Genomic DNA, 24512 nt, shown 5'->3' with positions numbered 1-24512 from the left:
AAGTGGATTTTGACTGCACGGATGAAAAGCAGAGAGGGACAGTGGAGAAAATACATACATATATATATCTGTCCTGCAACAGGTGACAGTCTGGGAGATGTGAAGCTCCCCAAGGCAAAAGTCTGAAACATCGAAATATTCTTACTCACTGGAAAAATCGAACGTTGATTTACACATCCCACCCCTGACACCAAATGTCAAGAGAGTGTGCGAACCCTTTCCTACACAAACCGCCCTCGTCTCTAGACATCTCAAGATCCCAGAATACCCTCTCTGAATGAGTAAAAATAACAATTAAGCCCGAGACCGTTATGCATCTCGAGATGCTGGCCTGACATTAAAAATGTTGGTCCCGCCATGGGAGTTCAGCTGGTCTGTTCGTATCGACGCAACGGGAGCTTACCGTTCGGTCTGAGGCCGAGTTTTCTGTGTTTCAAGGCCATACCTGGAAAAGTGAAAAGACACTCAAGGTTCGCTGTCAAGAACCATCTACCCAGTACGGGGTACTGGGGCCTATCCCAGCAAGCCCCAGGAGCAGAGCTCACACAAAGCACACACAGGTACTCACTCTCACCTGCGCCGGTCTTTTCCAAAGGCCAGTTCACCCGCCCGGCTACCTGTGGGCCGAGGAGCACCTGGAGGTCACCCATACACACACAGGGGGAACACGCAGACTCCACCCAGACAGCACCCCCAGATCTGGAACGGAGCCGAACGCGGGGCCCCAGCACCGTGAGGCAGTAACACTGACCCCCTGCACCCCCCACCTGTACCCTACTACACTAGCGGGCAGTGGATAGGGCGCCCCCTGGAGGGCGAGGAACACGGGGGAGGAGGTGTTCAAAGCAGAGCTTGATAAACCTGTGATACGTTCTCAAGTGGGGAACGGCTGATAACTGTAAGCTAGGTGGGCTCTCTTTCGCCCATAGGAGGGGGAGAGAAAGAGAGAGAGAGAGAGTACAAGAGGAGTCACACATTTCAGCTAATAAAAATAAATGTAAAACACCCAACAGCAATAATTCATTCGGACTTATTAGAAAACAAAAACCCGAACCGACACGAACCCTTAGTCATACAGTACATGAAAAACCGACCCGAACCCGCCCCGCCCCCCCCCCCCCCCCCGGGGAAAGGAAAACCGACGACAGAACTGGATCTCCAGAACCTGGGATATGGATGAGCATGTAAGGGGGGAGGGAAATCGCCTTTAGTCCTTTTTTTTGGGAAGCGATTCGGAAGGACGCGAAAGAACGCACCTGGACAGCCGTCCTCGTCGTGATGTACCGGTGGTAAAACACGTTTTTTTAACCTAAGCGAGAGGCGCTCGGAAACTACACGCGGTTGCAGGTATGCATACACAGTATTCACGGAAGGACTGCTGTCGTGTGGTTCTCTGTGGAAAGAAAAGGCGGTTCCGAACAGCCAAATCACACTCACACACACACACACTCACACTCACACACACACACAAGCGGGGAAACGGCCCCCGCTTTCTGTCTGACCAACACGGGAGCTCTGTCAGGACCGAGGTGGGGCTGAGCCGAGTTTAAACTCGGTTTCAGTTTCCGAGAAGCCATGATGATAGCGGTGATGATAACGAGAGCCGAAGTCCGGGCTGCCGCAGGAGAGAGAGAGAGAGAGAGAGAGAGAGAGAGAGAGAGAGAGAAACCGCGGCTGTTGCGCAGTCTTGCAAACTCGCTGAACTCTGAAGCGCCCTGCTCTCGGCCCGGATGCAGAACTTCCGTGACTCGAAAAGACCGTAAAAACACGACCCGAGAGGCCGGAAACGTGTCGGAGCGCTGTTTGCGATTTATTTGGAATAAATGTCTTCACGGCCCAGACTCACGGGGGTCCAAGCCCGGCCGAGACCCCGAAACCGGATTAACCCGGTGAAGGAAATGAAAGCACAGCGGACAGCTGTACATGCATACAGGAGAACCCCCACCGATGGAGACAGGGGTCATTTGTTGAGATGAAATACACAAACCAAGGGCTCTCAGCCTTGCGCACTGTGTCCAATAAGAGTCTGTACAGGTGTGTGTGTGTCTATACAGTGTGTCCAATAAGAGTCTGTACAGGAGTGTGTGTGTGTGTCTATACAGTGTGTCCAGTAAGAGTCTGTACAGGAGTGTGTGTGTGTCTATACAGTGTGTCCAGTAAGAGTCTGTACAGGAGTGTGTGTGTGTCTATACAGTGTGTCCAGTAAGAGTCTGTACAGGAGTGTGTGTGTGTCTATACAGTGTGTCCAATAAGAGTCTGTACAGGAGAGTGTGTGTGTGTCTATACAGTGTGTCCAGTAAGAGTCTGTACAGGAGTGTGTGTGTGTGTCTATACAGTGTGTCCAATAAGAGTCTGTACAGGAGTGTGTGTGTGTCTATACAGTGTGTCCAATAAGAGTCTGTACAGGAGTGTGTGTGTCTATACAGTGTGTCCAATAAGAGTCTGTACAGGAGTGTGTGTGTCTATACAGTGTGTCCAGTAAGAGTCTGTACAGGAGTGTGTGTGTGTGTCTCTACAGTGTGTCCAATAAGAGTCTGTACAGGAGTGTGTGTGTCCAATAAGTCTGTACAATGACAATAAACACACTTCTCCAGTATGACACTGTATTAGACACAAACACGATGACAATAGTCTCATTTCATCACTTTTTGTTAGTGAGACCACAAGTCCAATGAGAAGACTCCAATGCATGTTTGTACCCTTCACGGCCCAGACTCACGGGGGTCCACGCCCGGCCGAGACCCCGAAACCGGATTAACCCGGTGAAGTAAACGAAAGCGCAGCGGACAGGTGTACATGCATACAGGAGAACCCCCACCGATGGAGACAGGGGTCATTTGTTGAGATGAAATACACAAACCAAGGGCTCTCAGCCTAAATCGCTAAAAACTGACCGCCATACTCACCCAGAGAAATGAAAATAAACACACTTCACGTCGGAAGAAAGTGAGACGAGGTTGTGAAGATCAGGCTACGACGTGCACTCCCAGAGCAGTGAAAACGAAAGTAAAAGAGTGTGTCAATTAGAGTCTGTACAGGTGTGTGTGTGCGTGCGCATCTATACAGTGTGTCCAATAAGAGTCTGTACAGGTGTGTGTGTGCGTGCGCATCTATACAGTGTGTCCAATAAGAGTCTGTACAGGAGTGTGTGTGTGTCTATACAGTGTGTCCAATAAGAGTCTGTACAGGAGAGTGTGTGTGTGTCTATACAGTGTGTCCAATAAGAGTCTGTACAGGAGTGTGTGTGTGTGTCTATACAGTGTGTCCAATAAGAGTCTGTACAGGAGTGTGTGTGTGTCTATACAGTGTGTCCAATAAGAGTCTGTACAGGAGTGTGTGTGTGTCTATACAGTGTGTCCAATAAGAGTCTGTACAGGTGTGTGTGTGCGTGCGCATCTATACAGTGTGTCCAATAAGAGTCTGTACAGGTGTGTGTGTGCGTGCGCATCTATACAGTGTGTCCAATAAGAGTCTGTACAGGAGTGTGTGTGTCTATACAGTGTGTCCAATAAGAGTCTGTACAGGAGTGTGTGTGTGTGTCTATACAGTGTGTCCAGTAAGAGTCTGTACAGGAGTGTGTGTGTGTCTATACAGTGTGTCTAATAAGAGTCTGAACAGGAGTGTGTGTGTGTCTATACAGTGTGTCCAATAAGAGTCTGTACAGGAGTGTGTGTGTGTGTCTATACAGTGTGTCCAATAAGAGTCTGTACAGGTGTGTGTGTGTGTCTATACAGTGTGTCCAATAAGAGTCTGTACAGGAGTGTGTGTGTCTATACAGTGTGTCCAGTAAGAGTCTGTACAGGAGTGTGTGTGTGTCTATACAGTGTGTCCAATAAGAGTCTGTACAGGAGTGTGTGTGTGTATACAGTGTGTCCAGTAAGAGTCTGTACAGGAGTGTGTGTGTCTATACAGTGTGTCCAGTAAGAGTCTGTACAGGAGTGTGTGTGTCTATACAGTGTGTCCAGTAACTCTTACTGGACACACTGTATAGACTCTTACTGTATAACTCTGTCTAACACTTCCCCCTCACGCTCTGTAAATTTCCGCAACTGGCGATCAATTGATCACCCAAGGTTTGCAAATTCTGTTCTGTCCTCCTTATCCTGTTTCTCTTCCTCTGACCCTCTAGAGGACAAAATACAGTTACTTGACAATGCTCTTTTATCTACCCTCGACACCTTTGCTCCTTTAAAAACTCGAACCATCTCCTTCTCTCACCCTGCCCCCTGGTACAATGACCATCTGCGTTTCATGAAGGCAGCCTCTCGCAAACTTGAGCGTAGGTGGTGTCTTTCCGGCCTAAATGTGCATTATCAGGCCTGGAGAGATTTCTTATCTGATTATAAGGTTACTATAGAGTCTGCTAGATCCACCTACTTCTCTCACATCATTGAAAATCACCAAAACAATCCCAGACATCTTTTCTCCACCATCAACAGACTGCTCAAGCCAAACTGCCCTACCACATTACCTGCCTCATCACAACTTTGCAACACATTCTTAGATTTCTTTAGTTCTAAGATTGACAACATCCGGCATCACATTCTCTCCACTACGGATATAATTTCCACACCTCCTCCCTCCTCATCCAACTTCTCTGGTTCCCTCCTCTCCAGCTTCTCTCTTCTTGACTCAGCATCCCTAAACAAACTAGTTACGCGCATGAAACCCACCACATCTATTTTAGATCCCATTCCCACCACTTTATTCCAGTCCTGTTTCTCTTCTCTCTGTCCCATTGTCCTCAATATAATACATGAATCCTTGAGAACCGGCATTGTACCAACGGTCCTCAAAACTGCTGCTATTACCCCAGTGCCAAAGAAGCCTAACATGGCTCTCGACAATCTTAACAACTTTCGCCCCATCTCCAACTTACCCTTTCTCTCTAAAATTCTAGAACGTGCTGTCACACTTCAGTTACATAACCACCTCATGACAAACAACCTTTTCGAACCCCTCCAATCTGGCTTCCGTCAACTTCACAGCACAGAAACCGCCCTAGTCAAAGTCACCAACGATCTCCTAATAGATTCTGATTCTGGTTCTCTTTCCATACTCATCCTTCTTGATCTCAGTGCTGCCTTTGACACTGTTGACCATAACATCTTGCTTTCTCGTCTCGAGACTGTGTTTGGAGTCTCTGACACTGCCCTCAAATGGTTTAAGTCTTACCTCACTGATCGCTGTCACTTTGTCTCTCTCAATGGGTACAGGTCTGAAATTGGTCTTGTCAAGTCTGGTGTCCCTCAGGGCTCAATACTGGGCCCCTTGCTCTTCAGCATTTACATGTTCCCACTTGGTCAGCTTTTAAGATCATATGGCCTCAGCTTTCATTTTTACGCTGACGATACTCAAATATACATCCATACCAAACCCAACACTGATGTGGCTGTCTCTATTCTATCTAATTGCATCTCTGACATAAAAATTTGGATGTCTCAAAACTTCCTTCATCTTAACTGTGACAAGACTGAAGTCATGCTTATTGGTACCTCCATCAACTTCGTAAAGCCAGTCCTGTAACCCTGTCTGTAGATGGCTCTGTACTTGAGCTCCAATCAAAATTGAAAAACCTTGGGGTTATATTCGATTCTGGCTTAACATTCGACCCACATGTACAGCATACTGTCAAAACATCTTTTTTTCACCTTAGAAATATCGCAAGACTACACCCTATGCTATCATTAACTGTGGCTGAAAAGCTGATCAACATATTTGTATTCTCTCGAATTGACTACTGCAATGCTCTGCTCCCTGGGGTATCTAAATCTACTCTGAACAAGCTGCAGTACAGTATGTCCAAAATTCAGCAGCCAGAATCCTGACCAGGTCTAGTGCAAGTGTTCACATAACTACTATCCTGGAGTCCTTGCACTGGCTTCCGGTCAAATTCCGCGTAGACTTTAAAATCCTCATGCTCACCTACAAGGCTTTACATGGCTTGGCACCTCAATACCTGTCTGAACTTTTATCGCCCTACTCCCCACCTCGCAACCTCCGCTCTTCAAATTCTGCCCTCCTTACTGTCCCCCAAGCCCGTCTACATTGTATGGGCGACAGGGCCTTCTCCTGCTATGCCCCCAAGCTCTGGAACTCCTTGCCCAAGGATATTAGAGAGTCACCTTCTCTAAACTCCTTCAAATCCAGACTCCAAACCTTCTTCTTCAGAAGAGCCTTTACTTAACTGGTTCCATTCTTCACCCCTCTGCTCTTCTTAGTACCATCTTCCACGGTCTCCTCTATTGTTATTGTTGTATTGTTGTAATTATAATTGTGTCCTGTCTTGTGAAATTTTCTTATTTATTGTTGTAGTCTTCTTATTTATTGTTATTGTCATCCTGTAAAGCGCTTTGAGAAGCCACCTTTAAAGGCGCTATATAAAATAAAGTTTATTATTATTATTATTATTATAACTCTTATTGGACACACTGTATAGACACACACTCCTGTACAGACTCTTACTGGACACACTGTATAGACACACACACACCTGTACAGACTCTTATTGGACACACTGTATAGACACACACACACTCCTGTACAGACTCTTACTGGACACACTGTATAGACACACACACTCCTGTACAGACTCTTATTGGACACACTGTATAGACACACACACACTCCTGTACAGACTCTTACTGGACACACTGTATAGACACACACACTCCTGTACAGACTCTTACTGGACACACTGTATAGACACACACACACTCCTGTACAGACTCTTACTGGACACACTGTATAGACACACACACTCCTGTACAGACTCTTATTGGACACACTGTATAGACACACACACACTCCTGTACAGACTCTTACTGGACACACTGTATAGACACACACACTCCTGTACAGACTCTTACTGGACACACTGTATAGATGCGCACGCACACACACAATCCTGTACAGACTCTTATTGGACACACTGTATAGACACACACACACTCCTGTACAGACTCTTACTGGACACACTGTATAGACACACACACACACTCCTGTACAGACTCTTACTGGACACACTGTATAGACACACACACACACCTGTACAGACTCTTATTGACACACTGTATAGACACACACACACACTCCTGTACAGACTCTTATTGACACACTGTATAGACACACACACACACCTGTACAGACTCTTATTGGACACACTGTATAGATGCGCACACACACACACACCTGTACAGACTCTTATTGACACACTGTATAGACACACACACACACCTGTACAGACTCTTATTGGACACACTGTATAGATGCGCACGCACACACACACCTGTACAGACTCTTATTGACACACTGTATAGACACACACACACACCTGTACAGACTCTTATTGGACACACTGTATAGATGCGCACACACACACACACCTGTACAGACTCTTATTGACACACTGTATAGACACACACACACACCTGTACAGACTCTTATTGGACACACTGTATAGATGCGCACGCACACACACACCTGTACAGACTCTTATTGACACACACTTTTACTTTCGTTATCACTGCTCTGGGAGTGCACGTCGTCGCCTGATCTTCACAACCTCGTCTCACTTTCTTCCGACGTGAAGTGCGTTTATTTTCATTTCTCTGGGTGAGTATGGCGGCCAGTTTTTAGCGATGCGCGCAGCGCGCAAGGCTGAGAGCCCTTGGTTTGTGTATTTCATCTCAACAAATGACCCCTGTCTCCATCGGTGGGGGTTCTCCTGTATGCATGTACACCTGTCCGCTGCGCTTTCGTTTACTTCACCGGGTTAATCCGGTTTCGGGGTCTCGGCCGGGCGTGGACCCCCGTGAGTCTGGGCCGTGAAGACATTTATTCCTAACAAATCGCAAACAGCGCTCCGACACGTTTCCGGCCTCTCGGGTCGTGTTTTTACGGTCTTTTCGAGTCACGGAAGTTCTGCATCCGGGCCGAGAGCAGGGCGCTTCAGAGTTCAGCGAGTTTGCAAGACTGCGCAACAGCCGCGGTTTCTCTCTCTCTCTCTCTCTCTCTCTCTCTCTCTCTCTCTCTCTCTCTCTCTCTCTCTCTCTCTCCTGCGGCAGCCCGGACTTCGGCTCTCGTTATCATCACCGTCATCATCATGGCTTCTCGGAAACTGAAACCGAGTTTAAACTCGGCTCAGCCCCACCTCGGTCCTGACAGAGCTCCCGTGTTGGTCAGACAGAAAGCGGGGGCCGTTTCCCCGCTTGTGTGTGTGTGTGTGATTTGGCTGTTCGGAACCGCCTTTTCTTTCCACAGAGAACCACACGACAGCAGTCCTTCCGTGAATACTGTGTATGCATACCTGCAACCGCGTGTAGTTTCCGAGCGCCTCTCGCTTAGGTTTAAAAAACGTGTTTTACCACCGGTACGTCACGATGAGGACGGCAGTCCAGGTGCGTTCTTTCGCGTCCTTCCGAATCGCTTCCCAAAAAAAAGGACTAAAGGCGATTTCCCTCCCCCCTTACATGCTCATCCATATCCCAGGTTCTGGAGATCCAGTTCTTTCCTCTCCCCGGACCGGAACTTCGATGCCCTTGAGCTACAAAGTGTGTGTGTGTGGGGCGGGTTCGGGTCGGTTTTTCATGTACTGTACGACTAAGGGTTCGTGTCGGTTCGGGTTTTTGTTTTCTAATAAGTCCGAATGAATTATTGCTGGTGGGTGTTTTTAAATGTATTTTTATTAGCAGAAATTAGCGAATTGGCAGAATTAGCTAAACAGAGCCCACCTACTATCGCGGGTTTATCCAACACCCGTTTTTCTCAGCCCAAGCTCTGTAAGACTGCGTCTGTGAGAATCCCTCTCTCCGCGCGTGCCTGTGTGTCGACGCAGTCTGAGAGGAAGAGAGGGGCACCGGTTTCGGGTTCGGGGCTTCAGTTTCATACCGGTGCAGAGCTCTTTATCAAGCTCTGCTTTGAACATCCCCTCCCCATGTCCCTCGCCCTCCAGGGGGCGCCCTATCCACTGCTCGCTAGTGCCCCGCGTTCGGCTCCGTTCCAGACCTGGGGGTGCTGTCTGGGTGGAGTCTGCGTGTTCCCCCTGTGTGTGTATGGGTGACCTCCAGGTGCTCCTCGGCCCACAGGTAGCCGGGCGGGTGAACTGGAAAAGACCGGCGCAGGTGAGAGTGAGTACCTGTGTGTGCTTTGTGTGAGCTCTGCTCCTGGGGCTTGCTGGGATAGGCCCCAGTACCCCGTACTGGGTAGATGGTTCTTGACAGCGAACCTTGAGTGTCTTTTCACTTTTCCAGGTATGGCCTTGAAACACAGAAAACTCGGCCTCAGACCGAGACTCAGTACAGGTAAGCTACGAACAGACCAGCTGAACTCCCATGGCGGGACCAACATTTTTAATGTCAGGCCAGCATCTCGAGATGCATAACGGTCTCGGGCTTAATTGTTATTTTTACTCATTCAGAGGGTATTCTGGGATCTTGAGATGTCTAGAGACGAGGGCGGTTTGTGTAGGAAAGGGTTCGCACACTCTCTTGACATTTGGTGTCAGGGGTGGGATGTGTAAATCAACGTTCGATTTTTCCAGAGAGTAAAAATATTTCGATGTTTCAGACATTTGCCTTGGGGAGCTTCACATCTCCCAGACTGTCACCTGTTGCTGGACAGATATATATATCTGACAGTCTGAGAAAATATGTATTTTCTCCACTGTCCCTCTCTGCTTTTCATCCGTGCAGTCAAAATCCACTTCCAGAAAGCTGGGGTTACCCATGAAGCCGACCAGCAGTTCAAGGAAAAGCTCGGGAAGTCCATCAAGTTCAGAGAGTGTGAACAACAAGACTGTCAAGCAGTCGTGGTCTTCTGTCCGGTCAGCTCTCGGATAGGGACTGACATCGATGCAGCCCTCCAGCAGATTCCAGGTGAGGGGTGACAAAGATATATGCATATATGTGTAAGAAGACATTGGGAAAGACACCCGAAACCAAGACGATCCTGAAACTAGGATCACACCTCCCTCCTTCTCTCATGGACAGACCCGTTTCCTCCTAATCCTCTCTGCTCTCATGCAGGTGTCGACTTCACTCCTCTCACCACCTGAGTGCCCACTCTGCCCCCCCCTGCTCCCGCCTCCTCCTCCTCTCTCCTGCCTCCCCCTGCTCCTGCCTCCTCCTCTCTCCTGACTCCCCCTGCTCCCGCCTCCTCCTCCTCTCTCCTGACTCCTGTTCTCCTGGGCTGTATAATCTCTCCTGCCTCCCCCTGCTCCTGCCTCCTCCTCCTCTCTCCTGACTCCCCCTGGTCCTGCCTCCTCCTCTCTCCTGACTCCCCCTGCTCCTGCCTCCTCCTCCTCTCTCCTGACTCCCCCTGCTCCCGCCTCCTCCTCCTCTCTCCTGACTCCCCCTGCTCCTGCCTCCTCCTCTCTCCTGACCCCCTGCTCCCACCTCCTCCTCCTCTCTCCTGCCCCCCCCTGCTCCTGCCTCCTCCTCCTCTCTCCTGACTCCCCCTGCTCCTGCCTCCTCCTCCTCTCTCCTGACCCCCTGCTCCTGCCTCCTCCTCTCTCCTGGCTCCTCCTGCTCCCACCTCCTCCTTCTCTCTCCTGACCCCCTGCTCCTGCCTCCTCCTCTCTCCTGACTCCCCCTGCTCCTGCCTCCTCCTCTCTCCTGACTCCTGTTCTCCAGGGCTGTATAATCTCTGTTCTTCTCACACCTGAAGATCAAGGCTCCGCAGCTGAAACGTTGTGGCTCCTGTCTTGTCTTTCCAGCCTGGAATAAACCCTTCACTTGCTCCTCTGCAGCCTGTGCCTGCTGACGCAGCTGCCTGCTTGAACTTCTATATATGTGCAGTAATATGTTGTCAGCAGCTGACCCTGCAGGTGCTCAGTCAGGACCCTGTCTCTGTCTGTCTCCACAGGGGACAAGCCCGCTGTCCTGGTGATGATGCACCACACCTACGACCTTGAGGCAGTTGTGGCTGAGAGCAGCAGACTGGTGACCAGGAGTGACACTGTGGCTGTGGACTGTCTGTTCCACGAGACAGTGAGAGGACTGCTGCGCAACTGTCCCACCAATGAGCGGGCTATAAGATCAGCCAAAATAAATTTAAAGAAAATGAAGAAGAAGGTGAAGAAGAGGGAGAGGGAGAAGGAGAAGAAGAGGAAGAAGGAGGAGAAGAAGAGGAAGGAGGAGCAGAAGAAGAGGGAGAAGGAGGAGAAGAAGAAGAGGAAGAAGGAGGAGAAGGAGAAGGGGAAGAAGAAGAATTAGTCCCAGATTACACTGCTCAGTGTAGGGTCACTGTTCTCCTCTCCACACCTCCTTGGTGTTCCCCAGGGCTCCATCCTGGGTCCCTCCTGTTCTCTTGTAGCCCTCTCACCTGGCTCCTCTCCACTGTCTTCCTGCTGATGGTTCTCTAGTGTCTCTCTGCCCCCTCCTCTGATGCCCAGGTCTCCTCCTCAACACAGACGAGATGGGCTGTTGGTGCCCTCCACTCACCCTTCATCCCTTCCTGTTGTCGCAGTTAGATACTTCACAGATACACCCACACCAGGCTGGAGATGAATGTCATCACATCTTTAACCCTTTAGTTGCTTCACGAGTGTGCTGGTGGTACCAGGTCGCTTCTACAGTGTCTGATTCCCCAGTGATGTACTGTGCTCCAGTCTATCGCATTGTTATGATTTGTACAAATCGCAAAATCTGTGTAAGCATATGACAATAAAGCTTTGGGTTTGAATCTGGTGTTGAATTCGATATTTTTAAGAGCTTTGCGCCCCAATACAGATCCCTGTGGAACACCACTAATATCTCTCTCTCCAACAGAAACACACACCACAGTGCTCAGGCTTGGTAGATTCCTGTCTCTGACAAGAACACTCTGACACTGAACAGACACCGCAGTGCTCAGGCCTGTGAGATTCCTGTCTCTGGCAAGAACACTCTGACTCTTATTGGACACACTGTATAGACACACACACACACTCCTGTACAGACTCTTACTGACACACTGTATAGACACACACACACACTCCTGTACAGACTCTTATTGGAAACACTGTATAGACACACACATACACACTCCTGTACAGACTCTTATTGGACACACTGTATAGACACACACAGTCCTGTACAGACTCTTACTGGACACACTGTATAGACACACACACACTTCTGTACAGACTCTTATTGGACACACTGTATAGACACACACACACACTCCTGTACAGACTCTTACTGGACACAATGTATAGACACACACACACACTTTTACTTTCGTTATCACTGCTCTGGGAGTGCACGTCGTCGCCTGATCTTCACAAACTCGTCTCACTTTCTTCCGACGTGAAGTGCGTTTATTTTCATTTCTCTGGGTGAGTATGGCGGTCAGTTTTTAGCGATTTAGGCTGAGAGCCCTTGGTTTGTGTATTTCATCTCAACAAATGACCCCTGTCTCCATCGGTGGGGGTTCTCCTGTATGCATGTACAGCTGTCCGCTGCGCTTTCGTTTACTTCACCGGGTTAATCCGGTTTCGGGGTCTCGGCCGGGCTTGGACCCCCGTGAGTCTGGGCCTTGAAGACATTTATTCCTAACAAATCGCAAACAGCTCTCCGACACGTTTCCGGCCTCTCGGGTCGTGTTTTTACGGTCTTTTCGAGTCACTGCAGTTCTGTATCCGGGCCGAGAGCAGGGCGCTTCAGAGCTCAGCGAGTTTGCAAGACTGCGCAGCAGCCGCGGTTTCTCTCTCTCTCTCTCCTGCGGCAGCCCGGACTTCGGCTCTCGTTATCATCACCGTCATCATCATGGCTTCTCGGAAACTGAAACCCGACAAAGTGTGTGTGTGTGTGGGGGGGGGGGAGGGGTTCGGGTCGGTTTTTCATGTACTGTATGACTAAGGGTTCGGGTCGGTTCGGGTTTTTGTTTTCTAATAAGTCCGAATGAATTATTGCTGTTGGGTGTTTTACATGTATTTTTATTAGCAGAAATTTGTGACTCCTCTTGTACTCTCTCTCTCTCTCTTTCTCTCCCCCTCCTATGGGCGAAACAGAGCCCACCTACTGTAGCAAACAGTTGTCAGCCGTTCCCCACTTGAAAACGTATCACAGGTTTATCAAACACCCGTTTTTCTCAGCCCAAGCTCTGTGAGAATCCCTCTCTCCGCGTGTGCCTGTGTGTCGACGCAGTCTGAGAGGAAGAGAGGGGCACCGGTTTCGGGTTCGGGCTTCAATTTCATACCGGTGCAGAGCTCTGCCTTGAACACCCCCACCCCATGTCCCTCGCCCTCCAGGGGGCGCCCTATCCACTGCTCGCTAGTGTAGTAGGGTACAGGTGGGGGGTGCAGGGGGTCAGTGTTACTGCCTCACGGTGCTGGGGCCCCGCGTTCGGCTCCGTTCCAGACCTGGGGGTGCTGTCTGGGTGGAGTCTGCGTGTTCCCCCTGTGTGTGTATGGGTGACCTCCAGGTGCTCCTCGGCCCACAGGTAGCCGGGCGGGTGAACTGGCCTTTGGAAAAGACCGTACTGGGTAGATGGTTCTTGCCAGCGAACCTTGAGTGTCTTTTCACTTTCCCAGATCTGGACGCGATGTGCTGCAATCTCTGCTGCAATCTCTGCTTCAATCTCTGCTTCACTCTCTGCTGCAAATTGAAAGGTAAGCTCCTGTTGCCGTTGTCACCACGACCTGAAGTTGTGATGACTGCACAGACAGCACAGCTGGAACTTGTAGTTCTTGTAGCCTCTGGCCTGGCTGCGTCGATACGAACAGACCAGCTGAACTCCCATGGCAGGACCGACGTTTTTAATGTCAGGCCAGCGTCTCGAGATGCATAACGGTCTCGGGCTTAACTGTTATTTTTACTAATTCAGAGGGTATTCTGGGATCTTGAGATATCTAGAGACGAGTCACCCTTTGACTTGGCTGGGAGTCCAGACTGACGACGGAGACGTTTTTTTAAGAAACTTGACGGGTATTTTTAATGGCGGATCAACACTCTCCTTCAGTTTCTGAAGTGGAAAAGTCGCAGAGTTTTTAGACTCTCTGGCTCAGAAACGGGGAGCCCTGTGACGTAGCACGGTAACATTTCTTCCGGAAGGACTGGGATGATTCTGTCAGCTCTCGGCTGGTCTTGAACGCCTCCGTCTTTGGTTATCAGAGGGCGGTTTGTGTAGGAAAGGGTTCGCACACTCTCTTGACATTTGGTGTCAGGGGTGGGATGTGTAAATCAACGTTCGATTTTTCCAGTGAGTAAGAATATTTCGATGTTTCAGACTTTTGCCTTGGGGAGCTTCACATCTCCCAGACTGTCACCTGTTGCTGGACAGATATATATATATATGTATTTTCTCCACTGTCCCTCTCTGCTTTTCATCCGTGCAGTCAAAATCTACTTCCAGAAAGCTGGGGTTACCCATGAAGCCGACCAGCAGTTCAAGGAAAAGCTCAAGAGAAAGTTCGGACTCTTTATCAACATGAAAGAGGAGACAAAAGCTGAAGACTGTCAAGCAGTCGTAGTCTTCTGTCCGGTCAGCTCTCGGATCGGGACCGACATCGACGCAGCCCTCCAGAGCATTCCGGGTAACATTTTGATATTTATGTGCCAAGCCTGTAGTCTTCTGAAAAGATTCATGTCCCTGGCCTCAGCTCTTACATCTGGTTTTGATCTCTATTCGGACAAATTCCTCTGAGCAGACGCACGCCTGCCTGTCTGATTATGATTATGAACAGTGACCTCTGAGCAGATGTGATCGTGGTCACTTAAAATAAACGAGTAGCTACAGTACCACCGGAGTCTGTATATATGTGTTAAAGACACCCGAAACCAAGACGATCCTGAACCTAGGATCACACCTCCCTCCTTCTCTCAACGACAGACCCGTTTCCTCCTAATCCTCTCTGCTCTCATGCAGGTGTCGACTTCACTCCTCTCACCACCTGAGTGCCCACTCTGCCCCCCCCTGCTCCCGCCTCCTCCTCCTCTCTCCTGCCTCCCCCTGCTCCTGCCTCCTCCTCTCTCCTGACTCCTGTTCTCCTGGGCTGTATAATCTCTCCTGCCTTCCCCTGCTCCCACCTCCTCCTCTCTCCTGACTCCCCCTGCTCCTGCCTCCTCCTCTCTCCTGACTCCCCCTGCTCCTGTCTCCTCCTCCTCTCTCCTGCCCCCCTGCTCCCACCTCCTCCTCTCTCCTGACTCCCCCTGCTCCCTCCTCCTCCTCCTCTCTCCTGCCTCCCCCTGCTCCTGCCACCTCCTCTCTCCTGACTCCCCCTGCTCCTGTCTCCTCCTCCTCTCTCCTGCCCCCCTGCTCCCACCTCCTCCTCTCTCCTGACTCCCCCTGCTCCCTCCTCCTCCTCCTCTCTCCTGCCTCCCCCTGCTCCTGCCACCTCCTCTCTCCTGACTCCCCCTGCTCCTGCCTCCACCTCCTCTCTCCTGACTCCCCCTGCTCCTGTCTCCTCCTCCTCTCTCCTGACTCCCCCTGCTCCTGCCTCCTCCTCCTCTCTCCTGACTCCCCCTGCTCCTGCCTCCTCCTCTCTCCTGACTCCTGTTCTCCAGGGCTGTATAATCTCTGTCCTTCTCACGCCTGAAGATCAAGGCTCCGCAGCTGAAACGTTGTGGCTCCTGTCTTGTCTTTCCACCCTGGAATAAACCCTTCACTTGCTCCTCTGCAGCCTGTTCCTGCCGACGCAGCTGCCTGCTTGAACTTCTATATATGTGCAGTAATATGTTGTCAGCAGCTGACCCTGCAGGTGCTCAGTCAGGACCCTGTCTCTGTCTGTCTCCACAGGGGACAAGCCCGCTGTCCTGGTGATGATGCACCACACCTACGACCGTGAGGCAGTTGTGGCTGAGAGCAGCAGACTGGTGACCAGGAGAGACACTGTGGCTGTGGACTGTCTGTTCCACGAGACAGAGAAGGGACTGCTGCGCAACTGTCCCACCAATGAGCGGGCTATAAGATCAGCCAAAATAAATTTAAAGAAAATGAAAAAGAAGGTGAAGAAGGGGAAGAAGGAGGAGAATTAGTCCCAGATTACACTGCTCAGTGCAGGGTCACTGTTCTCCTCTCCACACCTCCTTTGTGTTCCCCAGGGCTCCATCCTGGGTCCCTCCTGTTCTCCTGTAGCCCTCTCACCTGGCTCCTCTTCACTGTCTTCCTGCTGATGGTTCTCCAGTGTCTCTCTGCCCCCTCCTCTGAGCCCAGGTCTCCTCCTCAACACAGACGAGATGGGCTGTTGGTGCCCTCCACTCACCCTTCATCCCTTCCTGTTGTCGCAGTTAGATACTTCACAGATACACCCACACCAGGCTGAAGATGAACGTCATCACATCTTTAACCCTTTAGCTGCTTCACGAGTGTGCTGGTGGTACCAGGTCGCTTCTACAGTGTCTGATTCCCCAGTGATGTACTGTGCTCCAGTCTATCGCATTGTTATGATTTGTACAAATCGCAAAATCTGTGTAAGCATATGACAATAAAGCTTTGGGTTTGAATCTGGTGTTGAATTCGATATTTTTAAGAGCTTTGCGCCCCAATACAGATCCCTGTGGAACACCACTAATATCTCTCTCTCCAACAGAAACACACACCACTGAACACACACCGCAGTGCTCAGGCTTGGTAGATTCCTGTCTCTGACAAGAACACTCTGACACTGAACAGACACCGCAGTGCTCAGGCCTGTGAGATTCCTGTCTCTGACAGTAACACTCTGACTCTTATTGGACACACTGTAGAGACACACACACACACTCCTGTACAGACTCTTATTGGACACACTGTATAGACACACACACTCCTGTACAGACTCTTATTGGACACACTGTATAGACACACACACTCCTGTACAGACTCTTATTGGACACACTGTATAGATACACACACACTCTCCTGTACAGACTCTTACTGACACACTGTATAGACACACACACACACTCCTGTACAGACTCTTATTGGACACACTGTATAGACACACACACACTCCTGTACAGACTCTTATTGGACACACTGTATAGACACACACACTCCTGTACAGACTCTTACTGGACACACTGTATAGACACACACACTCCTGTACAGACTCTTACTGGACACAATGTATAGACACACACACACACTTTTACTTTCGTTATCACTGCTCTGGGAGTGCACGTCGTCGCCTGATCTTCACAAACTCGTCTCACTTTCTTCCGACGTGAAGTGCGTTTATTTTCATTTCTCTGGGTGAGTATGGCGGCCAGTTTTTAGCGATGCGCGCAGCCCGCAAGGCTGAGAGCCCTTGGTTTGTGTATTTCATCTCAACAAATGACCCCTGTCTCCATCGGTGGGGGTTCTCCTGTATGCATGTACAGCTGCCCGCTGCGCTTTCGTTTACTTCACCGGGTTAATCCGGTTTCGGGGTCTCGGCCGGGCGTGGACCCCCTGAGTCTGGGCCGTGAAGACATTTATTCCTAACAAATCGCAAACAGCGCTCCGACACGTTTCCGGCCTCTCGGGTCGTGTTTTTACGGTCTTTTCGAGTCACGGAAGTTCTGTATCCGGGCCGAGAGCAGGGCGCTTCAGAGTTCAGCGAGTTTGCAAGACTGCGCAACAGCCGCGGTTTCTCTCTCTCTCTCTCCTGCGGCAGTCCGGACTTCGGCTCTCGTTATCATCACCGTTATCATCATGGCTTCTCGGAAACTGAAACCCGACAAAGTGTGTGTGTGTGTGGGGGGGGGGGGGAGGGGTTCGGGTCGGTTTTTCATGTACTGTACGACTAAGGGTTCGGGTCGGTTCGGGTTTTTGTTTTCTAATAAGTCCGAATGAATTATTGCTGTTGGGTGTTTTACATGTATTTTTATTAGCAGAAATTTGTGACTCCTCTTGTACTCTCTCTCTCTCTCTTTCTCTCCCCCTCCTATGGGCGAAACAGAGCCCACCTACTGTAGCAAACAGTTGTCAGCCGTTCCCCACTTGAAAACGTATCACAGGTTTATCAAACACCCGTTTTTCTCAGCCCAAGCTCTGTGAGAATCCCTCTCTCCGCGTGTGCCTGTGTGTCGACGCAGTCTGAGAGGAAGAGAGGGGCACCGGTTTCGGGTTCGGGCTTCAATTTCATACCGGTGCAGAGCTCTGCCTTGAACACCCCCACCCCATGTCCCTCGCCCTCCAGGGGGCGCCCTATCCACTGCTCGCTAGTGTAGTAGGGTACAGGTGGGGGGTGCAGGGGGTCAGTGTTACTGCCTCACGGTGCTGGGGCCCCGCGTTCGGCTCCGTTCCAGACCTGGGGGTGCTGTCTGGGTGGAGTCTGCGTGTTCCCCCTGTGTGTGTATGGGTGACCTCCAGGTGCTCCTCGGCCCACAGGTAGCCGGGCGGGTGAACTGGCCTTTGGAAAAGACCGTACTGGGTAGATGGTTCTTGCCAGCGAACCTTGAGTGTCTTTTCACTTTCCCAGATCTGGACGCGATGTGCTGCAATCTCTGCTTCAATCTCTGCTGCAAATTCTGCTGGAAACCGAAAGGTAAGCTCCTGTTGCCGTTGTCACCACGACCTGACGTTGTGATGACTGCACAGACAGCACAGCTGGAACTTGTAGTTCTTGTAGCCTCTGGCCTGGCTGCGTCGATACGAACAGACCACCTGAACTCCCATGGCGGGACCAACGTTTTTAATGTCAGGCCAGCGTCTCGAGATGCATAACGGTCTCGGGCTTAATTGTTATTTTTACTAATTCAGAGAGGGTATTCTGGGATCTTGAGATGTCTAGAGACGAGTCACCCTTTGACTTGGCTGGGAGTCCAGACTGACGACGGAGACGCTTTTTTAAGAAACTTGACGGGTATTTTTAATGGCGGATCAACACTCTCCTTCAGTTTCTGAAGTGGAAAAGTCGCGGAGTTTTTAGACTCTCTGGCTCAGAAACGGGGAGCCCTGTGACGTGTAGCATGGTAACATTTCTTCCGGAAGGACTGGGATGATTCTGTCAGCTCTCGGCTGTTCTTGAACGCCTCCGTCTTTGGTTATCAGAGGGCGGTTTGTGTAGGAAAGGGTTCGCACACTCTCTTGACATTTGGTGTCAGGGGTGGGATGTGTAAATCAACGATCGATTTTTCCAGTGAGTAAGAATATTTCGATGTTTCAGACTTTTGCCTTGGGGAGCTTCACATCTCCCAGACTATCACCTGTTGCAGGACAGATATATATATATATGTATTTTCTCCACTGTCCCTCTCTGCTTTACATCCGTGCAGTCAAAATCTACTTCCAGACAGCTGGGGTTACCCATGAAGCCGACCAGCAGTTCAAGGAAAAGCTCAAGAGAAAGTTCGGACTCTTTATCAACATGAAAGAGGAGACAAAAGATGAACAATTTCACGCAGTCGTAGTCTTCTGTCCGGTCAGCTCTCGGATCGGGACCGACATCGACGCAGCCCTCCAGAACATTCCGGGTAACGTTTTGATATTTATGTGCCAAGCCTGTAGTCTTCTGAAAAGATTCATGTCCCTGGCCTCAGCTCTTACATCTGGTTTTGATCTCTATTCGGACAAATTCCTCTGAGCAGACGCACGCCTGCCTGTCTGATTATGATTATGAACAGTGACCTCTGAGCAGATGTGATCGTGGTCACTTAAAATATACGAGTAGCTACAGTACCACCGGAGTCTGTATACATGTGTTAGAAGACACCCGAAACCAAGACGATCCTGAAACTAGGATCACACCTCCCTCCTTCTCTCAACGACAGACCCGTTTCCTCCTAATCCTCTCTGCTCTCATGCAGGTGTCGACTTCACTCCTCTCACCACCTGAGTGCCCACTCTGCCCCCCCCTGCTCCCGCCTCCTCCTCCTCTCTCCTGCCTCCCCCTGCTCCTGCCTCCTCCTCTCTCCTGCCTCCCCCTGCTCCCGCCTCCTCCTCTCTCCTGACTCCTGTTCTCCTGGGCTGTATAATCTCTCCTGCCTCCCCCTGCTCCCACCTCCTCCTCTCTCCTGACTCCCCCTGCTCCCAACTCCTCCTCCTCTCTCCTGACTCCTGTTCTCCTGGGCTGTATAATCTCTCCTGCCTTCCCCTGCTCCCACCTCCTCCTCTCTCCTGACTCCCCCTGGTCCTGCCTCCTCCTCTCTCCTGACTCCTGTTCTCCAGGGCTGTATAATCTCTGTCCTTCTCACGCCTGAAGATCAAGGCTCCGCAGCTGAAACGTTGTGGCTCCTGTCTTGTCTTTCCAGCCTGGAATAAACCCTTCACTTGCTCCTCTGCAGCCTGTGCCTGCTGACGCAGCTGCCTGCTTGAACTTCTATATATGTGCAGTAATATGTTGTCAGCAGCTGACCCTGCAGGTGCTCAGTCAGGACCCTGTCTCTGTCTCTCTCCACAGGGGACAAGCCCGCTGTCCTGGTGATGATGCACCACACCTACGACCGTGAGGCAGTTGTGGCTGAGAGCAGCAGACTGGTGACCAGGAGTGACACTGTGGTTGTGGACTGTCTGTTCCACGAGACAGAGGGGGGACTACTGCGCAACTGTCCCATCAATGAGCGGGCTGTGAAATTAGCCAAAATAAATTTAAAGAAAATGAAGAAGAAGGTGAAGAACAGGGAGAGGGAGAAGGAGGAGAAGGAAAAAGGGAAGAAGGAGAAGGAGGTGGAGGAGAAGGAGGAGGAGGAGAGGAAGAAGGAGAAAGGGAAGAAGGAGAAGGAGGTGGAGGAGAAGGAGGAGGAGGAGAGGAAGAAGGAGAAAGAGATGAAGGAGGAGGATGTGGAGGAGAAGGAGGCTGAGGAGAGGAAGAAGGAGAAAGAGATGAAGGAGAAGGACGTGGAGGAGAAGGAGGAGGAGGAGAGGAAGAAGGAGAAAGAGATGAAGGAGGAGGAGGTGGAGGAGAAGGGGGAGGAGGAGAGGAAGAAGGAGAAAGGGAAGAAGGAGAAGGAGGTGGAGGAGAAGGAGGAGGAGAGGAAGAAGGAGAAAGAGATGAAGGAGGAGGATGTGGAGGAGAAGGAGGCTGAGGAGAGGAAGAAGGAGAAAGAGATGAAGGAGAAGGACGTGGAGGAGAAGGAGGAGGAGGAGAGGAAGAAGGAGAAAGAGATGAAGGAGGAGGAGGTGGAGGAGAAGGGGGAGGAGGAGAGGAAGAAGGAGAAAGGGAAGAAGGAGAAGGAGGTGGAGGAGAAGGAGGAGGAGAGGAAGAAGGAGAAAGAGATGAAGGAGGAGGACGTGGAGGAGAAGGAGGAGGAGGAGAGGAAGAAGGAGAAAGAGATGAAGGAGGAGGAGGTGGAGGAGAAGGAGGAGGAGGAGAGGAAGAAGGAGAAAGAAATGAAGGAGGAGGAGGTGGAGAAGGAGGAGGAGGAGGTGGAGGTGAAGGAGAAGGAGAAGGAGGAGAGGAAGGAGAAAGAGATGAAGGAGGAGGAGGTGGAGGAGAAGGAGGAGGAGGAGAGGAAGAAGGAGAAAGAGATGAAGGAGGAAGAGGTGGAGGAGAAGGAGGAGGAGGAGAGGAAGAAGAAGAAAGAGATGAAGGAGGAGGAGGTGGAGGAGAAGGAGGAGGACAGGAAGAAGGAGAAAGAGATGAAGGAGGAGGAGGTGGAGGAGAAGGAGGAGGAGGAGAGGAAGAAGGAGAAAGAGATGAAGGAGGAGGAGGTGGAGGAGAAGGAGGAGGAGGAGAGGAAGAAGGAGAAAGAGATGAAGGAGGAGGAGGTGGAGGAGAAGGAGGAGGAGGAGAGGAAGAAGGAGAAAGAGATGAAGGAGGAGGAGGTGGAGGAGAAGAAGGAGGAGGAGAGGAAGAAGGAGAAAGATATGAAGGAGGAGGATGTGGAGGAGAAGGAGGCTGAGGAGAGGAAGAAGGAGAAAGAGATGAAGGAGGAGGAGGTGGAGGAGAAGGAGGATGAGGAGAGGAAGAAGGAGAAAGAGATGAAGGAGGAGGACGTGGAGGAGAAGGAGGATGAGGAGAGGAAGAAGGAGAAAGAGATGAAGGAGGAGGAGGTGGAGGAGAAGGAGGAGGAGAGGAAGAAGGAGAAAGAGATGAAGGAGGAGGAGGTGGAGGAGAAGCAGGAGGAGGAGAGGAAGAAGGAGAAAGAGATGAAGGAGGAGGAGGTGGAGGAGAAGGAGGCTGAGGAGAGGAAGAAGGAGAAAGAGATGAAGGAGAAGGACGTGGAGGAGAAGGAGGATGAGGAGAGGAAGAAGGAGAAAGAAATGAAGGAGGAGGAGGTGGAGAAGGAGGAGGAGGAGGTGGAGGTGGAGGTGGAGGTGAAGGAGAAGGAGAAGGAGGACGAGGAGGAGGAGAATGAGGAGAAGGAGAAAGAGGAGGAGGAGGAGGAGAAGTAGTCCCAGATTACACTGCTCAGTGCAGGGTCACTGTTCTCCTCTCCACACCTCCTTGGTGTTCCCCAGGGCTCCATCCTGGGTCCCCTCCTGTTCTCCTGTAGCCCTCTCACCTGGCTCCTCTTCACTGTCTTCCTGCTGACTCATGTTCTCCTCTCACCTGTCCAGACAGGTAGATCAGTCATGTTCCTCCTCTCGCCTGTACAGACAGGTAGATCAGTCATGTTCTTCTCTCACCTGTCCAGACAGGTAGATCAGTCATGTTCCTCCTCTCGCCTGTCCAGACAGGTAGATCAGTCGTGTTCCTCCTCTCGCCTATCCAGACAGGAAGATCAGTCATGTTCTTCTCTCACCTGTCCAGACAGGTAGATCAGTCATGTTCTCTCGCCAGTCCAGACAGGTAGATCAGTCGTGTTCCTCCTCTCGCCTGTCCAGACAGGAAGATCAGTCATGTTCTTCTCTCACCTGTCCAGACAGGTAGATCAGTCGTGTTCCTCCTCTCGCCTGTCCAGACAGGAAGATCAGTCATGTTCCTCCTCTCGCCTGTCCAGACAGGTAGTTCAGTCGTGTTCCTCCTCTCGCCTGTCCAGACAGGTAGATCAGTCATGTTCCTCTCTCGTCTGTCCAGACAGGTACATCAGTCATGTTCTTCTCTCAACTGTCCACCTGTCCAGACAGGTAGATCAGTCATGTTCTCCTCTCACCTGTCCAGACAGGTAGATCAGTCATGTTCTTCTCTCGCCAGTCCAGATAGGTAGATCAGTCGTGTTCCTCCTCTCGCCTGTACAGACAGGTAGATCAGTCATGTTCCTCTCTCGTCTGTCCAGACAGGTACATCAGTCATGTTCTTCTCTCAACTGTCCACCTGTCCAGACAGGTAGATCAGTCATGTTCTTCTCTCGCCTGTCCAGACAGGAAGATCAGTCATGTTCTTCTCTCACCTGTCCAGACAGGTAGATCAGTCGTGTTCCTCCTCTCGGCTGTCCAGACAGGAAGATCAGTCATGTTCCTCCTCTCGCCTGTCCAGACAGGTAGTTCAGTCGTGTTCCTCCTCTCGCCTGTCCAGACAGGTAGATCAGTCATGTTCTTCTCTCACCTGTCCAGACAGGTAGATCAGTCATGTTCTTCTCTCACCTGTCCAGACAGGTAGATCAGTCATGTTCTTCTCTCGCCAGTCCAGACAGGTAGATCAGTCGTGTTCCTCCTCTCGCCTGTCCAGACAGGTAGATCAGTCATGTTCCTCCTCTCGCCTGTCCAGACAGGTAGTTCAGTCGTGTTCCTCCCCTCGCCTGTCCAGACAGGTAGATCAGTCATGTTCTTCTCTCACCTGTCCAGACAGGTAGATAGTCATGTTCCTCCTCTCGCCTGTCCAGACAGGTAGATCAGTCATGTTCTTCTCTCACCTGTCCAGACAGGTAGATAGTCATGTTCTTCTCTTGCCTGTCCAGACAGGTAGATCAGTCATGTTCTTCTCTCACCTGTCCAGACAGGTAGATCAGTGCTTCTCGCTGAACAGACGTTGACCCGCGTGTTGGTGGGTCTGCAGAAACACTTTAACTCCAGGCTGCCTTTATAAATATTTGCCATGTTTTCCCCATTGTTGTCGCAGTTAGATACTTCACAGATACACCCACACCAGGCTGGAGATGAATGTCATCACATCATTAACCCTTTAGCTGCTTCACGAGTGTGCTGGTGGTACCAGGTCGCTTCTACAGTGTCTGATTCCCCAGTGATGTACTGTGCTCCAGTCTATCGCATTGTTATGATTTGTACAAATCGCAAAATCTGTGTAAGCATATGACAATAAAGCTTTGGGTTTGAATCTGGTGTTGAATTCGATATTTTTAAGAGCTTTGCGCCCCAATACAGATCCCTGTGGAACACTACTAATATCTCTCTCTCCAACAGAAACACACACCACTGAACACACACCGCAGTGCTCAGGCCTGTGAGACTCCTGTCTCTGACAGTCACACTCTGACATTGAACACACACCGCAGTGCTCAGGCCTGTGAGATTCCTGTCTCTGACAGTAACACTCTGACACTGAACACACACCGCAGTGCTCAGGCTTGTGAGATTCCCGTCTCCGACAGAAACACACACCACTGAACACACACCGCAGTGCTCAGGCGGCTGTGATGTCCTGATTTCTCTGTCTGACAGTCGTAATCATTATCAGTTATTGTTATGATTTAGAAAGTGTTATAAATTAGTCATCGGTAGTATTTTGTTGGTGTGATAGTTTTATAGAACATAATTTTGTACCCTTTCCTACAGCAAAACGTCTTACT

The 24512-nt window shown here is 50.5% G+C and overlaps 2 protein-coding genes and 1 long non-coding RNA gene across 7 annotated transcripts; all 3 read left to right on the top strand.

Moving 5' to 3' along the window:
- The first annotated feature begins 7499 nt into the window (after positions 1–7499).
- LOC138243105 (uncharacterized) lies at positions 7500–11682 on the top strand. The gene is made up of 4 exons (XM_069198614.1): positions 7500–7614; positions 9252–9302; positions 9693–9875; positions 10864–11682. Exons 2-4 carry the CDS (start codon positions 9254–9256, stop codon positions 11211–11213), a joined length of 582 nt encoding a protein of 193 aa, XP_069054715.1. The 5' UTR covers positions 7500–7614; positions 9252–9253; the 3' UTR covers positions 11214–11682.
- Positions 11683–13745: 2063 nt separating this feature from the next.
- Positions 13746–16424, top strand: LOC138243104 (uncharacterized). The gene is made up of 2 exons (XR_011191960.1): positions 13746–14515; positions 15718–16424. It is a non-coding gene; the product is annotated as an uncharacterized lncRNA (long non-coding RNA).
- A 446-nt stretch (positions 16425–16870) lies between these two features.
- On the top strand, positions 16871–24040 carry LOC138243102 (golgin subfamily A member 6-like protein 22). Of its 5 annotated transcripts, none has more exons than XR_011191957.1 (6): positions 16871–17154; positions 18365–18430; positions 19161–19358; positions 20285–22580; positions 22616–23630; positions 23668–24040. XR_011191957.1 is itself a non-coding variant. In XM_069198607.1 (4 exons), the coding sequence occupies exons 2-4, from the start codon at positions 18376–18378 to the stop codon at positions 22216–22218; spliced, it is 2187 nt and encodes a 728-aa protein (XP_069054708.1). In that variant the 5' UTR covers positions 16871–17154; positions 18365–18375; the 3' UTR covers positions 22219–24040. The 5 variants fall into 5 exon arrangements, 1 of the variants encoding a protein (XP_069054708.1); XR_011191959.1 differs by having other exon boundaries at positions 20285–22770; positions 22894–23630; XR_011191958.1 differs by having other exon boundaries at positions 20285–23477; positions 23593–24040.
- The last annotated feature ends 472 nt before the right edge of the window (positions 24041–24512 follow it).

Source organism: Lepisosteus oculatus, chromosome 14 (assembly GCF_040954835.1).
Source record: "Lepisosteus oculatus isolate fLepOcu1 chromosome 14, fLepOcu1.hap2, whole genome shotgun sequence".
NCBI classification, from domain to species: Eukaryota; Metazoa; Chordata; class Actinopteri; order Semionotiformes; family Lepisosteidae; genus Lepisosteus; species Lepisosteus oculatus.
The sequence above is the reverse complement of the archived record's forward strand: the minus strand, read 5'-3'. Positions and strand labels throughout refer to the sequence as shown.